General features: G+C 44.2%; 1 protein-coding gene across 3 annotated transcripts in view; it reads right to left on the bottom strand.

Moving 5' to 3' along the window:
* Positions 1 to 16,902, bottom strand: part of IDUA (alpha-L-iduronidase) — a 52,853-nt gene that overhangs the window by 16,808 nt on the left and 19,143 nt on the right. For all 3 annotated transcript variants that reach the window (XR_006416065.1, XM_044444013.1, XM_044444014.1), the window contains 5 exons: positions 10,159 to 10,241; positions 8,179 to 8,286; positions 6,971 to 7,066; positions 2,467 to 2,669; positions 1,573 to 1,752 (listed from right to left, as the gene is read on the bottom strand). Coding sequence is in view for 2 of the 3 variants with exons in the window: in XM_044444013.1 (XP_044299948.1) it covers positions 1,573 to 1,752; positions 2,467 to 2,669; positions 6,971 to 7,066; positions 8,179 to 8,286; positions 10,159 to 10,241 (670 nt within the window). In the remaining variant the exon portion in view is untranslated. The remainder of the gene's footprint in view (positions 1 to 1,572; positions 1,753 to 2,466; positions 2,670 to 6,970; positions 7,067 to 8,178; positions 8,287 to 10,158; positions 10,242 to 16,902) is intronic.

Here is a 16,902-nt window from a genome sequence, read left to right as displayed (position 1 = left end):
TATATGGCACAATTTTGGAACTAAGTGTGTGCTTGCATGTAAAAAGCTTATTTCATTTCATTTCCTCCCCCAGAAATTGAGACCTTTCCCACTGCACTGCTCAAATGCAGGAGTGTCCCAGGAGCCCTTTAAAAAAGCAACTGTGCCAAGTTTGCCATAAAATTTGCCTGGGTTCAACCCAGGGCCAAATAACATTGCAATGACACCTGGGATACGATTGGGATATTTTGCCTAGGCCTAATGCCCTGTTGAAATCAGGGCACAGTTCTATGCACGGTTAGACAGAGGAAAAGTCCTACAACTGCCAGCATTCTCTAGCCAACAATCCCCTAGGACTGTGCCTCGAAAGGTCAACAAAGAAAAGGGAGGTTTCCATGACAGACCTGCAAAACCGGGGAGTTGGTTTGCAATCTCCAAGTTATCTCTGATCCAAGTTACACTTAGCACCACTGGGAGAGGAAGGGGCGTGCCAAGCGCTTTGCCTGCCCTGCGTGATCCTCAATGGGATGAGAAGCCAGCCCCCAACCAAAGCGATGATCCTCAGTGGTTCAGCCAGAGGGCTTTGCCCACCCCGCATCATTTGCAATGGGATGAGAAGCCAGCCCCCAACCAAAGCAGTGACTCAGGAAGCTCCAGCTGATGCTCTGGCCAGGAACTGAGGCAAGGCAAAATTGAAAAAAGTCAAAGGTACGTGAGCGAGCGAGCAAAATGGCATTATTTGCCCTGTGGAAGGCGCAATGGGCGTGTCATTTGTCCCCACAGCTTAAACTGGCTCCTTACCACTGCCTTACAAGGCAGCACTGTTCAACCGAGCTTGTGAGTTGTCAGGACACAGTAGCCAAGGAGGCAAAGGCTTGCACATTCCTGGAAAATCGCAAGCTGCAGTGTGGCTGCCTCCATCGGGGGGCGGGGGGGCACAAGTCAAAGCTGACGCTGCTGCGACCGAAGGGCAGCTGGTGGCAGGTTCACGCACCAGGCAGCAACCTTTTATCCAGAAGGGCCTTTCAGCCTCTTTGTGTGCTTTCTGGGGCTGTTGCAGGGATATTTCAGAACAGTTCGTGATTATAAAGTAACAAATTGGTCCAAGGAATTCCTGGGCTTTTGCAGACTACTGGTGTCGCTAGGAGAGCTGCTGCACTATGTAAGCCATGGTTATGTTTGAACCCAGGACCATAGTTTTAAAAAAGACAAACTATTGCAGGACTGACACCAGATTTCAGAGGGCTTGGCAAGAATCCTTTTGATCTGCTCCCCACTCACCAGACTCTGCTTACCAGAGGATGGGTATCGATACTGAGTATGAACAATGAGCAAGGGAGAGAGACGATGCCCAGTATTCCTCTCGGCACACCCCGAATCACCCCCTTTCTAGCTGTAAATCCTCTGTCTTCCTGGTTTGCTGCTTCCATGCCCATTTTTGCCAGTACAGCTTTAACCCAAGTCAGAGAAGCTGTCAGCAATTTCTTTGGCTGGTTACTTCCCCAGCTCTACGAACAAATCTCTTCCTCAGTGGGTGCTCTAGCTTTTGAGATCAGCACATGCTCCAACATGGAAGAGGAAGCTCGGTCTTACCTTCACCACCATAGCTGCGTAGGTCACGTCCGCTCTCCACGGCTGTGGCACCGACCACCCCACCAGCGGGTCTGCCTCGTCATTGTAAATGGGCATGGAGGCAAAACTGGGAAAGAGCTTCTGGATCTGTCCCACAGCCTCAATCTCCTGTTCTAGGATGTGCAGTGAACTCCCAGCTCCCTGTGGGAGGAAATGCAGCAATGACCAACAGCTCTCCGGTTTGTATGAGACGGCTGGCCTCTCCTGGCCCACAAGACAAGGCAACTTTATGGAATGCTGCAAGGTTATGCTGAGGTCTCCGGAGCAGTACCTGTGGGCACCCATTTGCAGCTCTCTTGGTACCTGTCAGATTTCCTGCCTCTCTGTTTTGTTTTGTTTTTTTTAAATTAGCATCTTAAAAAGTATTGATTTTTTTTAAAGAAAAAAACAGTCATGCTAGCTTACTGTTAACGCACAGGGCTGCCCTCCAACACCATCTTTATCTGCATTCACAAAGGAGGTTTGTGCCTGGGAATATGGACTCCACTCGGTTTCTCAGGCAAGTGGCCAGTTTGGCTTCTGGGAAGTGAGTGTGTGGCCACTCCAGCAGCCATGTTATGGATGGGCAAGGCAAGAGCGCCCGCGACACACTCCACATTCTAAGCATGTCCATCAGCCCCCAGATCTGATCCAATCATGTACGTGAAGCATTCTGAACAGTCCAGGGCTTGCTGCGTACATCCCAGGGGGAATGAAGAGAAGAATCTCTGCCGCTTTTTGAATTCAGCCCAGAAGCTTTCTGCCACTTAGCAACTTCTTTTTTAGAGTGTAGAGGCAATTCCCTGTGAGCATTTGACTGGGAACGGGGACTTTTGAATTGATTCCTTCAACAGCAGTTAGAAACAGTGCACTGACCTTCTTGTGCATGGCAATGTAATCCAGCCGGACACCTGTCTCTCCAGTGAAGAAATTGGTTCCATTGTAGCAGTGGCTGAGGAGGCTCCAGCACATGGGGGACTTTGGAAAAGGGTGGAAGGAGTCTCCAGGGCCTCCCAGTTTCAGCTGAGAACTAGCTTGTCTTAACCCTTCTGAACAAGCATCATAGTAGTTGAGAAACCCTAGGAGCAAAATGGGAGAGTCATCTTGCCTTTCAACAGCAATATCTTGCCATTAAGAGAGGAAAATGTCTCATCCTTCAGAATATACAGGAATTAAACATTGGTAAAGGGGTATATCCAACTGCATTTGCAATGCTAAGGTGAATAGGCAGAAGTGTAATACCAGTAGGATGGTCTAGAGATCTGGGTGGCTGGTGATCAGGACTATAACCTCAACTAGAAGCTGCAGCAGCACCTTGACACAAGCATGTTTAAAAGCAGGTTTCTAGTCCTCATTGCAGTGAGCCAGAGATAAGAATGCATGGGTATAGATATATATTTAGAAAGAATTACAAGAGCTCAAATATCACAGAAGGCAAGTGCACTGATTTCTCATTCATACCATGCTGGCTTCTGCCTACCAGCACTTCTCAAACTTATGATCATCAGACTATCACATAGTGTTGAGGTTGAACACCACAGCCTTTCATTTTTATTATTATACGCTGATGATACCCAGCTCTACCTCTTGTTTTCTACCAATCCAGGTGAGGCAGTGGCTGTACTGAACCAGTGCCTGGCCGAGGTAATGGGCTGGATGAGGGCCAATAAACTGAAGCTCAATCCAGACAAGACAGAGGTCCTGTTGGTAGGTGGACTGGGCTTCGGTGAGGGTGAATTGAACCTAGTCCTGAATGGGGTTGCACTCCCTCTTAGGGACAAGGTCCGCAGCTTGGGAGTGCTCCTCGACCCAGAGCTTTCGTTGGAAGCTCAGGTGACAGCGGTGGCGAGGAGCACTTTCTTTCAGCTTCAGCTGATCCATCAGCTGCGTCCCTACCTGGAGAAAGACTACCTGGCAACAGTGACACACGAGTTGGTAACTTCCCGATTAGACTTCTGCAATGCGCTCTATGTGGGGCTGCCCTTGAAGACGGTCCGGATACTTCAATTGGTGCAAAACAGAGCTGCCAGGCTACTGATGGGGACTGGGCGTTATGTTCACATGACTCCAGTCCTCCATCAACTCCACTGGCTCCCCATTGAAGTCCAGGCCCAATTCAAGGTGTTGGTTATCACCTATAAAACCCTTAACGACTTGGGTCCTGGTTACCTAAAGGAGTGGTTACGTCCATACATGCCCTCCCGTTCCTTGAGATCAGCGGGAGAGGCCCTTCTCTGGGAACCCTCCATGAAGGATATTGGGAGGGTAAGTACCCAGAGGAGGGCTTTTTCTGTGGTGGCGCCTAAGTTATGGAATGCGCTCCCCAGAGAGGTCCGCCTGGCGCTGTCGTTATATGTTTTTCGGCGCCAGGCCAAGACCTTTTTATTTAAACGGCATTTTAATTGTTAGCTTATTTATTGATTTTATATCTTTGGCCAGGGCGTTTCCAATTATATTGTTTTTATATGATTATATGTATTTATTTATTGTTGTAAGCCACCCCGAGGCTTCAGCGAATGGGGCGGCATAGAAGTTTACTAAATAAAATAAAAATAAAAATTATATTTAGATCCTGCCTTTCTCCCAATGAGCTTTACATTATTTTCCTCTCCTTCTCTATTCTGTCCTCTCAACACCCCTACGAGGTAGGCTAGGTTAAGAGTCCTGGGTCCAGGATACCTGAAGGAGAGCCTTCTCCCCTATGTGCCCTCCCACCCCTTGAGATCTGAGTCAGCGGCTCTCCTCCAGGAGCCGTCCTTGAAAGAGATCAAGAGGGTGACTACCCAGAGGAGGGCCTTCTCTGCAGTGGCACCCTGACTGTGGAACATGCTCCCCAGAGAGGTTCGCCTGGCGCCAACACTTCTTTCCTTTTGGCGCCAGTCGAAAACCGTTTTATTCTCCCAGTATTGTTAACTTGTTTTATTTAATGGGTTTATATTTTAACATTGACTGCTGGGCAACTGTTATTTTTATTTCTATTTTAGTATTAATTGGCTGTAAACCATCCCGAGACATCTAAGTATGGGACGGTATAAAAAAGTTTTAATGAGTGAATGAATAAATACATAAATAAATAAGAGCCAGTGACTGGTAAAGTCACCCAGTTGGCTTCATGGCTGAATGGGAACTAATGCCTGGGTCTCCAGAGTTCCAGTCCAGCACTCTAACCACTATACCACACTGGTTCTCACCACTCCTTGTCCACGGTGCTATTAGATATAAGCAAAGGGCCCCTGTTTTATGACTTTCTTTCCCAAATAAAATTATGCAGCTTAGAAACAAAAAGAGATGCAGTATAAACATGCCGGGCTGGATCCAGACTGAGTCACATGGAAGCCCCATTGATGAGCGAGGGTTCTATTTACTGTGCACTAATGATCATTCTATAGAAGTTAGCAGAGCCTTCTCACAATGCCATCACCCTCCAGAGCCTCTCCCATGTTTTCCAGACGTTGTCATGCCCTTTTCAGAGCATGGAAAATCAGATATTAATTTTAAAATATGAAACAAACTGGAAGGAAACACCCTGAAATTCTACTGAGAACTGCAGCTGTACCACAGTGCCACCTGGGGTTGGATTTTTATATATATATATGGGGGGGGGGGCAGGCAGTGAATGACAAGCTAGGAGCCTTAGTAAACAGGCAGGTTAAACCACACCTGTAGAGAATCTGGATGTGTCTCACAGTTGTCTATTTTTCCTTGTCCCTTGTGAGTACTTATTTTCCACCTGTCTGTCTTTCATTTAGAGAGGGCTCAATTAAAAAAAAAAACATAAATGTTGGATGAAACAATCTCTTCTTCCACTGAAATAGGCACACTTTCTTGGGATAATCCCTCTTTTTGGGATAATCCCTCAAAGGATTTCTGCTTCCTGTCATTTGGAGCTGATGATGACAGCAACAAATCAGCATTTACCTTAACATCAATATTCGTATGACCAGACACAGAGATATGGCTCTGACTGTAATGAGGGCAGGGGGAAGAATAGAAAGCATAGCCAAGAGGATAAAAGGAATCTGCCTTTTCAACTTTGACTGCAAGATCATTGTTAGTTTTAACCTGTTTTATTGAGCAATCCGTCCTGAAAACATCTCATCATGCAGGGTTCACTCTCCAGATGTTTTGGTCTGAAATGGCCACTAGCCCTCGCTTGCACAACCAATATGTGAGGGATCATGGAAGTTGTAGTCCAAAACATCTTAATTAAATATTATGAATAAAAAGGCACGTACTCTCAAGATACACAATCTCCCTCTGCAGTGAAAAAAAGAAAGAAAAACCATTTGAGGCTCTTTCCATCCATCTGCCCTTCCTTCTAGCTACCATCACTTCCCCAGCATACAATTACCAAAGACTCCTCAGAGCACTGGTATTCTCAGACTAGCATATCCAACACTGTATTATTGCTACCTCTGATAGCATTGCATTGCCATAAACCTGCCTAAAGCAACTCCAGCAGCACTGCCTGGAACACTGAGTTTTCCAGGGGAACCCATGGCACTATTGGTGTTTCTTGCTTTCATTTCTTTGACACTGCAAGCTTCCAGCAAAATGACACCAAATGGAAGAATTTTATTTATTTATTTATTTATTAAAACATTTTTATGCCGCCCCATGTGTAGCAACATAGATTTGAATGTACCTGTTTCAACTCAGACATACAAAATGTGTTGGCATATCTAAACATCAACAAAAGCAGTATCAACGTTGTGCCTATAGATGGCTAACTTCATTGCAACTTCATTAACATGAGCAGCACTGGATTACATTCTGATGCTCCAGAAGCAGCATAAAGGTACTTCAAATACATCTCAAAAAGTCATGGCACTATAGCAAGCCCCACATGAAGCATTTGCAGCTGTCTGTCAGGTCACTCTGCACTCCATAAATCTTTGAGAATCCTTGCCATAGCCTACTTGATAGCGCAGGGCAGTTGTGGAAAATAAAGTGTGGGTTCCCCCACACATTTGGAGAAAGAAGATCCTTTTTTAAAGCCTTTAAAAAGCAGAACTGAGGCTTGGCTAGGACAATAATGGCAATTCGTATGAAGAATGAAACCATGCTCCTAGACTCTCAGTTGCAGCATCATAAACCAGCCTTCCCCTGTCTGGACCAGCCTTCAGGAATTTTTGGACTGTGCCTCCCAATTATGTATGTTTTACACAGCTCATTCTAAATAATATTCCTCCAGACACCCTTGAGTCCTGTCCTGTGACTTGGCTTTGAAGAATATGAATGGTAAATGCAAAATTTGGGTGAGAAGACAAAATGTATTAGGCTTGTAGGATCTAAAATGCCACAGTTGTTTACTTGTATGCATCATTTCCCTCAGCCCATTTTAAATCATTAAAATCTGAAGGGGCTCAAAGTAGCTTACCATCAATTGTCATGGTCACATTGTCAAAGTCATGGTGGTCAGGCTCATTCCAAGTCTCAAAGTTCCATTTAGAAACATGTTCCAATCCGTACCATTCTAGAAACGAAACTTGCATTAATTATAGCTTTGGGTAGTATACAATACTCTTATATCTGGCCACAACCAAACATCCGCATTGAAGAAGTGTTGTTCCAAAGCATCTTTTGTGTACGTGCAACAAACTTATCTTCACACACAACTGAGGATAGGTACACATTCATCGATAATTATTCAATTTCTGGGACCAGCCAGATCTTGCAGTAGAGAACCTCTTTCAGCCCAAGGGCCAGACTTCATTTTGGAGAAGCTCTCAGATGCTGCATTGCAGGACTGAAGGCCAAAGGTGCAGGGCCAAAATGTTAGCATACTTTCACTTAAAGCTCTCACTGCTACTAATTAAGCATCAAGGAAAGGCATTTCAACTTCTCAGTAGGGGAAAACCTCTGCAAAAAGTAGAAAATGACCAGTAGTCAGAGGAAAGGGGGTGTGGTTTTCTGAGGACTCCCAAAGGGTGGACTGGAACCCCAGGAGGGCTAGATTAGGCCCATGAACTTGAGTTCTCCATCCATGCTATACAGCTTGCTTGGTCTCTCTCGGGCTCTGTAGTCTAAAGTCTGGCCTAGGGGCTCCATCTGCTGAGGCCCTTTGATTATGGAATTCCCTCCAGATGTTCTCCTTACCTCCCACTGCTACTATACCCAAGTGAACTATAAACTAGAATGTGTGAGGAATCTGTTTTGGGGACGGGAATCCATCGGATTCTCTGGGCTTGGCTCCCCAGACTCTGGACCACTTTGTTGTGGCTGCGAGTCCGACTTCCTGGTGAGCACACTGGGTGTTTGTGTGGGTGCCCACCAGGAATTCATGAATGCCACACATGCTGCCGCGGAAGGTTGCAGGTTGTGCAACTGGACTGCTGCGAGTGTTTACGGACTTCTTCTCACCTTGGTCCACTTTCTAAGCGAGGGCGGTGTGTGAGAAGACCGATGTAGAGAAGATAGCCTGGATTCTGAAGAAATCTTCGCTATCCAACTATCAACCACAGATCACCAAAGCAATGGCCAATTACAGAATGGTATCTTTATTAAAAGTAATGCACTTTTCTTTGACATGGCTTGTAAAATGTTTTCACACCTATATTGAACTGAGAAATACTTTTTTTCACTCACCTATGTATCTCTTGGCCAACTGGGTAATCAGGTTCTTCCACTCGATCACCTGTTTTTTATCTTCAAAGTCTGTGAAGTATCCTGAAGGACTTCCCATCAATTCAAATCCTTAGTTTAGTACAAAGAAACACAGACTGTTCTGTCATGTATTAAGTATTTTTCAGTTTACAGTCACCAGACCTCCTTTAGCACCACTTGGGCATTATTTCTCATGCCCAAGGAACTATGGGCTCAGTTCCATGAGCCAAAGGGGACTCCGGGGACCATGAGGGTGCTCAGACAGGGCTCTGATACCAGAGCCCACATACCTTACTCAGTTTGGCAGCTTGCATATGGAGGAGAATTAAAACACACGTGCTCACACTTTGTAATAATGGTTTGGAGGCGGGTACAGCCATTCAGATCCATATAGCTTCAAAACATCGGGCCTAAAATGGCCCTTTGGGCCTCTATATGGCACTTTATCACTGAATCACATAAGCATTTTAAGTTTAGCTCTTATTATTTGTGCCCATATGATAAGAGAAGCAGGGAGGCTGCAAAGGATATGCACCCAAGAACTACAGTAATAACAATATTTAGCCTGGAATTGTATACACAGTTACCTGGGAGTAAGCTCCACTGAACATAATGAGACTTCCTTCTGGGTAGACCATATAGAATTGGCCTGTTTTATGAGGAGTGTTTCCAAAGCACTCTGTATATGTTCCCAAAATCTGAACAAAAACCACACAGGATATGTATTCCAGTTCAGTTTTATCACAGATGGATGGGAGGGACTGAAAGAATGAGAGAGACTGTCCGGGTTTGTATGAGCACAAAGGGAAAACAAGGCATGTGTGCTTGCTGTGAGCCACCTATCAAAGCTACCCTCACTAGGACTGGGTTATCAAATTTTCTGAACCCAGTAAAGGTGGGTGGTTGAAAACCACCCTGAAATCCTAGAACAAGCCATGAGTTTAGGTGGTTTGTAAACCATGCCAGAAACCTGCTCTCTCCAGTTCCTCACCTCATGGCTGGGTAGCACAATTATGTACTTGGCCTGCACCCAGGACACACAGGGTGGTAAAGTAAGTTTATAGTTTGCTAATCACGCTTGGAGTAAGAATTTAACAGGGGGCTTCTCATGCTTTTAGAGGAAACATAGTACTACCCCTGACATTTTCCTGTGAGTTTTTTAATGTGGGAAAATGCATCTTTTAAAATAATAAGTATTTTTAATGTGGGGAATTTTTTGATATGCAGAAACATACCAGTCATGCAAGCGATACAACCCAGACATGAAATTTACTCACCCCGTCAGGGTAGTGCTCATTCTCTCCTCATTCTCATTATAAAAATATCTGTGACCATTTCCTAACTACTTATAAAGGCAGTATGGGAGAGAGTGAATGCTCTGTGTGAAAGCACATGGTTTGTAAGGCAGGGATTCCAAATTCAGCCTCTGCCATCTTCAATTAAAGGACTTTGATGGCTGGGTTGGGAAGAACCTTGGCTTGGACCCTTGGAGAGCATCTGCAGATCAGAATGGACAGCTCTAGGCTAGACAGACCAAGGACCTTACCTGACATGTGGCAGCTTCATTTAACTAATGGGAATCATGAGAAATAATGCCACATGGAACAGACCACAGTAGCAGGCCTTCTAATATTCAACAGCACAACCACTCTAGAGGTAGACCTTGTCACAGCATTCAAGTTACAAAAAGGGTGCTAGCTCTATGGATTTACTTGGGGTCCTGAAATAAAAGCTGGCAGCAAACACTTCACCACCAACGTTATGGAAAACCTGGTTGAACCTTGCAACTTTCCCTTGTGCCTGAGGCACTGCAAACATGCGACTGGAGTGGTGTGAATTTAACAAAAAATGAATTACAACACCCAGCGCCTTGATTTAAGCAAACTACTATACAGAATTCCGAAGCCCTTTAGCTGGAACTTGTACACATTAGGCAAGTTTTTAAAAAATGACTAGATTAACCTGGCTGTAGCTTATTTTCCCAGAGAAGAGCCATGAAGTTATCCAAGCTGGTGAAATTGTACTGCAGTGTTCCATTTGACACTCTGAAAAATAAAACAGAACAGATTGATCCACTGGAAACAAGTCAATTTTCCATCAAGTATAAACACTATGGGCTGGTTCACCTGTGCGTATTCATCACCTGCTGAAATCATAGAATCCCAGAATAATAGCATTGAAAGGGCCCAGAAGGCCAATGGGTCCAACCCCCTGCTCAGTAAAGGACTATCCCTCTCAGAAGCCTGTCCAGTTATATCTTAAACACCTCTAGTGTGGAAGAGTCCACAACTTCCCTAGATCATTGGTTCCATTGTTATAAAGCTCTAAAAGTCAGCAAGTTTTTCCTGATATCTAGCCAGAATCTGGCTTCCCGTAACATGAACCAATTATTCTATGCCCTGCACTCTGGGATGATCAAGAAGAGATTCTGTGCTTCCTCTTTGTGACCACCCTTCAAGTACTTGTACAAAGCTATTGTATTTCCCCCCAGTCTTTTCTTCTCGAGGCTAAACATGCCCAGTTCTTTCAATATCTTCTCATAGGGCTTTGTTTCAAGTCCTTGTTGCCCTTCTTTGAACTCTGTCCAGCTTGTCTGCAACTTTCTTAAACCGTGGCACCCAGAACTGGACATAGCACTCTGGATGAGGCCTAGCCAGTGCTGTGTCAATGCAAACTAGTATTTCATGTGATTTGGAAGTGATACTTCTATTAATGCAGCCTAAAATAGCATTTGCCCTTTTTGCAACCACATCACATTGTTGAAACATATTCAGCTTGTGCTCTACAACAATTGTAAAATCTGTCTCACCTGTAGTATTGTTGAGCCAAGTATTCCCCATCTTGCAATGATGCATTTGGTTTCCCCCGTGCAGAACTTGGCATTTGTCCCAACTGAATTTCACTCAGCCAAGTGCTCAAAACTATCAAAATCACCTTGAATCTTCTTTCTGTCTTCCAGAGTATTAGCTCTCCCGCCCAGTTTTGTGACATCTGCAAATTTGATAATCATTCCCTCCACTTCCTCTTTCAAGTCATTAATAAAAATGTTGAAGAGCACTGGACATACCCTGAACTCTGTGGTATCCCACCTGTTACCTCCTCAGTTTGAGAAGCTGCCATTTGATGAGCACTCTTTCAGTCCAATTATGTGGCCAACTGTGCATCCATAAGTTCATTGCTCCATCTACCCCCCCCCCACCTTGCTAGCTTGCTAATCAGGATTTCATGGGCAACTCTGTCAAAAGCTTTATGCCCACAGCATTTTCACAGTCTATCAGGGAGGTTACCCATTCCAAAAATGAAATCGGATTAGTCCAGCAGGATTTGTTCTTGGAAATCTATGTTGGCTCCATTGTTTTCAAGATGTTTGCAGACTAACTGCTTGATAATCTGCTCCAGATAACCTGCATGTATGAATAAGCTATCAGAGCTCCCACATCACCGACGGAACTTTCATGTCACCTATACCATGCGATACTTTTCAATTGCCTGTTTGTACTCTTGAGCAATCAAGAAACACACAGACGTGTATCAAGTGTCCCTAAGAAATGGGACACACTTTACTGGTGCGGTTGCATCATCCCAAAGGAGTCCCCCCTACTGATGCAAGGGCCCTCAGTCCCTACTATTCTAGACACGCCTTTTCAAATATGAACCCTAAGAGTTCTCCTTCTATAGCTATGAACGCAAAGCATCTGTTCCAGGCTGAATGGAAGTTCTTACAGGTAACCAAAAATCAAGAGATCCAATGCCTTAGATTTCCAGACCAAGAAATAATGATTAGACATAGGGACCATTTTTAGGACCTTTGCTCTATTTTTTTTTTTTAGCAGCCACTAAAAATAAGGCTACTTGATTATTACACAAGGAACTGTATGTACAAGTAGTCCACACAGTTGCTCAACTGAAGTTGTATCAGACATCCCTCTGAGCAAAGGTGCAAGAAATCTTTTACTGGGGCGGGCATGCACTTCCCAGAAGTATAAAGAATCTGTCATATTCTCTCTCTGTGGAACTCTACATTTACAATGTTTATGTTGAAATATGGGAACATCAGAACACCTCCTATCCAGCTATTCAAGGGAATAATCTGGAAGCACAATTCCATAAACACCTTCCTTAGCTTAGGGAAAGTCAATGAATGAAAGTAACAAGAGAAAAACCGCTCAGGGTTATAAGGATGGTACCACCTGCTTAATCTAGTTGTTTGAATGGTTTCCCTCTCTTTGTTAGCATCCTGCATGTATAACCCACCTCCAGTTCTATCCTTAGATTTGCTTACATGAAAGAAAGCCAAAAAGAGAGAAAAATGGGTAGGCCTTTTCAGCAAGGCTCAGGCCCAACTATGCTTTTCATCTGTGCTGGCCAGGCACTTTGCTCCTGGGGTGACAGCTAGCAGGAATTCAAAGGGCCAGTGCCTAGCTGGGAGCCATGATTTCAAACATGGCTGGATAGCCTCTCCAGGAATATTTTACATAGATTGTACTATATTAAGCATTGCTGCCAAGCAGCCTGCACTTCACTAGTCTGATCAGTCAGCAGTACTCTCTCAGGTACCCAGGGCTGGAGTCTGAAAAGCCAGTTAATTCCAGTACTTGTCAAGCTCCCCTCCCATGCTCCAAGAGTTACCGGCTTCTGCCCCAGTTCTGCCCACAGGATTCTTTCCTAGGTTTGGGCCTGGGTGCCTACATATATATTTGCATTTATTTTAATTCAGAAGCTGGCTGAATTTGGCTGAGTATGGCCTCAGGGTTAAAATTAGGAGCAGAAGGAACAGAAAAATGCTGAGATAAGCACAAAAGTGGCACCTTTTTGCTTGTGTGGTACTACGAACTGTTCTGCTGGCTTGTACAAGCTGCTCAGGACAAGAGCAAAGAGTTTGAAAGCAGGAAATGCAAGGCAGGCATGAAAACCATGATCACAACGAACATTTCTTCCACCTGTTAATGCTCAGGCACTTTTTAAAAGCAAGATATAGCAAACGCCATGCTACACAGGAAAGGTCTCACACAATGACTTCTATCTCTGTGCTGCGGGGGAAAGGTTTCAATTTAAATTTCCCCACAGCTGCTATTCGATGCCCTCTCCCCCTTAAAACGAGCACGTTGCTGACTACGGAAAACCAGTAATTTTGTAAATCGTCACTGCGATATGCCTATGAATAAACAGGGCATACCCAAGATACGGAACTGCAAGCAAACAATGAGAGCCTTCAAGCTGATAAAAATGCGGCCTGCGATTTCCCCCTTCGTCATCAGCCTCCATCTGCCAGGATCCTCGGTGCTTCCCTCAGCAGTGCGTGTGCTGCAGGCTAAGAGGGAGGCAGTCAAAGAGGAGAGATGCAAAATCTAAAGACAGAGAATCCTTTGCTCATGTCGGAGGTGAGTGCATGTCTGAGGGTATTCGATGCATTTCATTGCAGTGGAGTGTTCCAAGCCATCTATTTTGGTAAGTATTAAAGCGAAAGAGAGGCAATTAATTAGCAATAAAGCAAATCCGCCTCACAGCCGTTTTCACACAAACCAGCCTAAAGCAGATAGCATCCGATTTGGAGGGGGCATATCAGAAAGAGGCAGCAGGATGGGTAATCTGAACTGGATCACGAGGTTACGTCACACAGGCAGGTTTTGACAGCAAGCCTATGAAGCAATTCCATTTCAACCTGAATATCATTCTGAAATTTTAACTGCAGCCTTTCACAGGATCAAGAGAGATGGATATTTCTCCTTCCAGCTATTGACCTGCTTGTCTGTCTAGTAAAGTCGGTTCTAAGGTGTACTGTCTGCACATGTATAGGTGGTGGGCCTTTTAAAAATGTTGCTTGCTGACATTGCTCTAATAATCTTTGGATGGAATGCCTCTAGTTTTCACTTAAAGTTACAGGTGCTGGACAGCTTAAACAACTTCCTGTAAGAATCAAAGAAGCTAAATGCAAGATCTCTTTGAAGGGACAACATAAGCTATTGAGTAGGTGTCAAGAAATACTGGGATTAGCCTTAATGGAGGAAGGGGTATAATAATGGTAATCATTTGTATTAATATTGCTAACCCCCCACAAATGGTTGAAGAAGTTCTATACAGCAATATGTAATATTAAATATAAATATACAATCAACACAACCCCAGCCTCCATAAATAGGGTGCACAGCAGCTTCTGAATAGGATTAACAGAAAGTGGGGAAAGGGAACACCACTGCTTTGCTCTGATTTGGATATCCTGAATGCCACTGTATTTACATAAAAACAAAAACATCAGAAAGCCCATGCAGGGCAGAGATACTCAGGCACATACAAACACATTTCAGGCATGTGGAAACATTTTTTTAAATGGAAATGGTGGAACCAATCCATATTTCTATGCAGAGCTCAAATGCATAGAACAGAAGAACAATGACAATAAGTGACAGCACAGGGCTTCCTAATTTAACATCTGTATTTTCTACTATTAAAAAGAAAACCTCCAAAGTAGAAGTTTAAGAGTTGATGATGCCTTGTGGATGTACCAGCTACTCAACAATCCAAGGTTTGGAACTCTCATTTTTATAGCTGACCTGAGCTGAACTCATCCTGCCCTCTATGACACCATTTTCTATCTAAGCCCACCGATCCGCTTGTACTACACTGTGCACTATCTGATTGTTCAAGCAAGTTGACAAGGGCTGGATCTACACTTGGATCCCTTCAGTTATGCACGGAGCTCTCTCATGGTATTTATGGAAAATACAATTACTGCTGTTGGGACAGATATTAATTATTATTTATTTATTAAAAACGTTTGTATGCCGTCCTTTGTATAAATATCTCAGGACGGCTTACAGCAATTTAAAAGAGCAATTTAAAAAAGCATCTAATAATGTCCAATAGCAATTAAATTGCTATACCATGAGAGAGCTCCGTGCTTGGTGGCGAAGGAAGAAGCTCCATTGCATTTATTTTCCAGTTCAGTGAGCAAGTCAGACAGACAGAGAAAGGGAATGGGAAGAAAGCCTGAAGGGAGGTAGTGAAGGAGGTAGGGAAGTAACTGAGGGATGTTTTTGCTAGAGTTGTTGTTGAGACACACCCTCTTCCCACCAGCTGGCTGAAGCCACTCTTCCTGGCCCCAAAACAGTACCACAAGTTTAGCATATGCTGATCCGTATGGGTTCAACTTTTGCAGATTTGATTATTTGTGAGCTTGCCATCAATAATTAAATGGGATTTTTTCAGGTGAGTTTTGTGGCCTACTGCAGAAAATCATCATCATCATCATCACTACCACCACCATCATCAAGAAAAAGGAAGCAAAAAGGGAGAGAGGGAGGCCTCCAAAGCCTTCTTGCCCTGCCCATCCAGAGAGGGAAATCCCTCTGGCATTTCCTGGTGAGTGAAAGGGACATAAGAACATAAGAATATACTAAATGGAGAAGAGGAGCTCTGCTAGATCAGACCAAGCTCTGAGAAAGAGGGGGGAAAGCAATCCAGTACACACATGGTCAACAGTCTCAAGAATTAAGGTTTGGGAGGAGCTACAAGATATTCGTGTTTTTTCCACTTTCACGGGGGTCCTGCACCCCTAACCTGCACAAATGTGGAGGGCCACTGTATATACCAGGGAAAAACAGCAGCATATAAAAAGTTATGATATACCTTGTCTGAGAAAATCTAGGATGAAATGACACAAATAGCACATGCAGGATGCACCATGTGACATTCTAGTGAGTCAGATAGTATAGGTCGAGCCTAGGTGATAAGTGAATAAAACTCAGCAGTGGAAAGCATTTTACATAATATCAAAAAATTATCTATATATATCTATAACAGCAAAAGAGGCTGTCTGGCTGTCTGTTGTGCCATTAGAACCATACTGCTAGAACTGGAAAACCAAGGCACCTGACATTTGGCATAGTTACTAAAGCTTATATAGCATGTGCACCATAGGGTCAGTTTGCTTTTAAAGCACATTGATTTTAATTAATTTAAATGTGCCCATATGGTTGACGTCTGAACATATACAACCACTAGAGGCATGTCTCCCTAGCCAGTCCATGTAGTATGAAGCCAGGCAAGATGAGAGCCAAAGGGCAGAGTTGGACACCTGTCCTTCTCCCAGTGGAAAGCAGGGCGTTTCTTCTCCCCTTGGTGTGGGACAGCCCCTCTCAAGGGAATAGCATGGGCAGTCCATGTCTCTGGGGGGCAGTGGGAGTACACTATGGCAGGAACCGTAACTTGAGGTACCAGTCCACATAATGATCAGGCAGGCTCAACATGTCCAACTGTGACAGCTGTGCATTTTCTTTGAAGGCTTTACTGTCTCAAATGAAGGGCTGTTCTAATCCCTGTAAAATCAACCCTGCTCACTAGTTGCTGAATAAAGATACACAGCATTCTTGGCATCACTGAATAATTTGACAATATTTGACCACAGTTGAATAATAGGTAGTCAACTGGCAATATTTGACCAGATGGTAGACCAACGTGCCAGCCCCCTTCTTGGTTAAAAGCCAAAGGCTGTTGCTGAAAGCATAGTTTCACAAGTTAAACACTAACCATTATAAGGTCAAATGTTATTTGGATTCTGTATGAGGAAGCAAATGGTCTTGGACCCAGGATTATAAACCCCACTGACTGCAGGTCACAAGGAACAAAATGGTGACTCGCCTAGTCTTTCCTCAGAAGGGCTTCAGGAGCAAAACAGTGTAAGTTCATTGAACAACAAGCTGGCTCAAA

This window comes from Varanus komodoensis, unplaced genomic scaffold (genome assembly GCF_004798865.1).
Source record: "Varanus komodoensis strain SLA01 unplaced genomic scaffold, ASM479886v1 scaffold43, whole genome shotgun sequence".
Taxonomy (NCBI): Eukaryota; Metazoa; Chordata; class Lepidosauria; order Squamata; family Varanidae; genus Varanus; species Varanus komodoensis.
The sequence above is the reverse complement of the archived record's forward strand: the minus strand, read 5'-3'. Positions and strand labels throughout refer to the sequence as shown.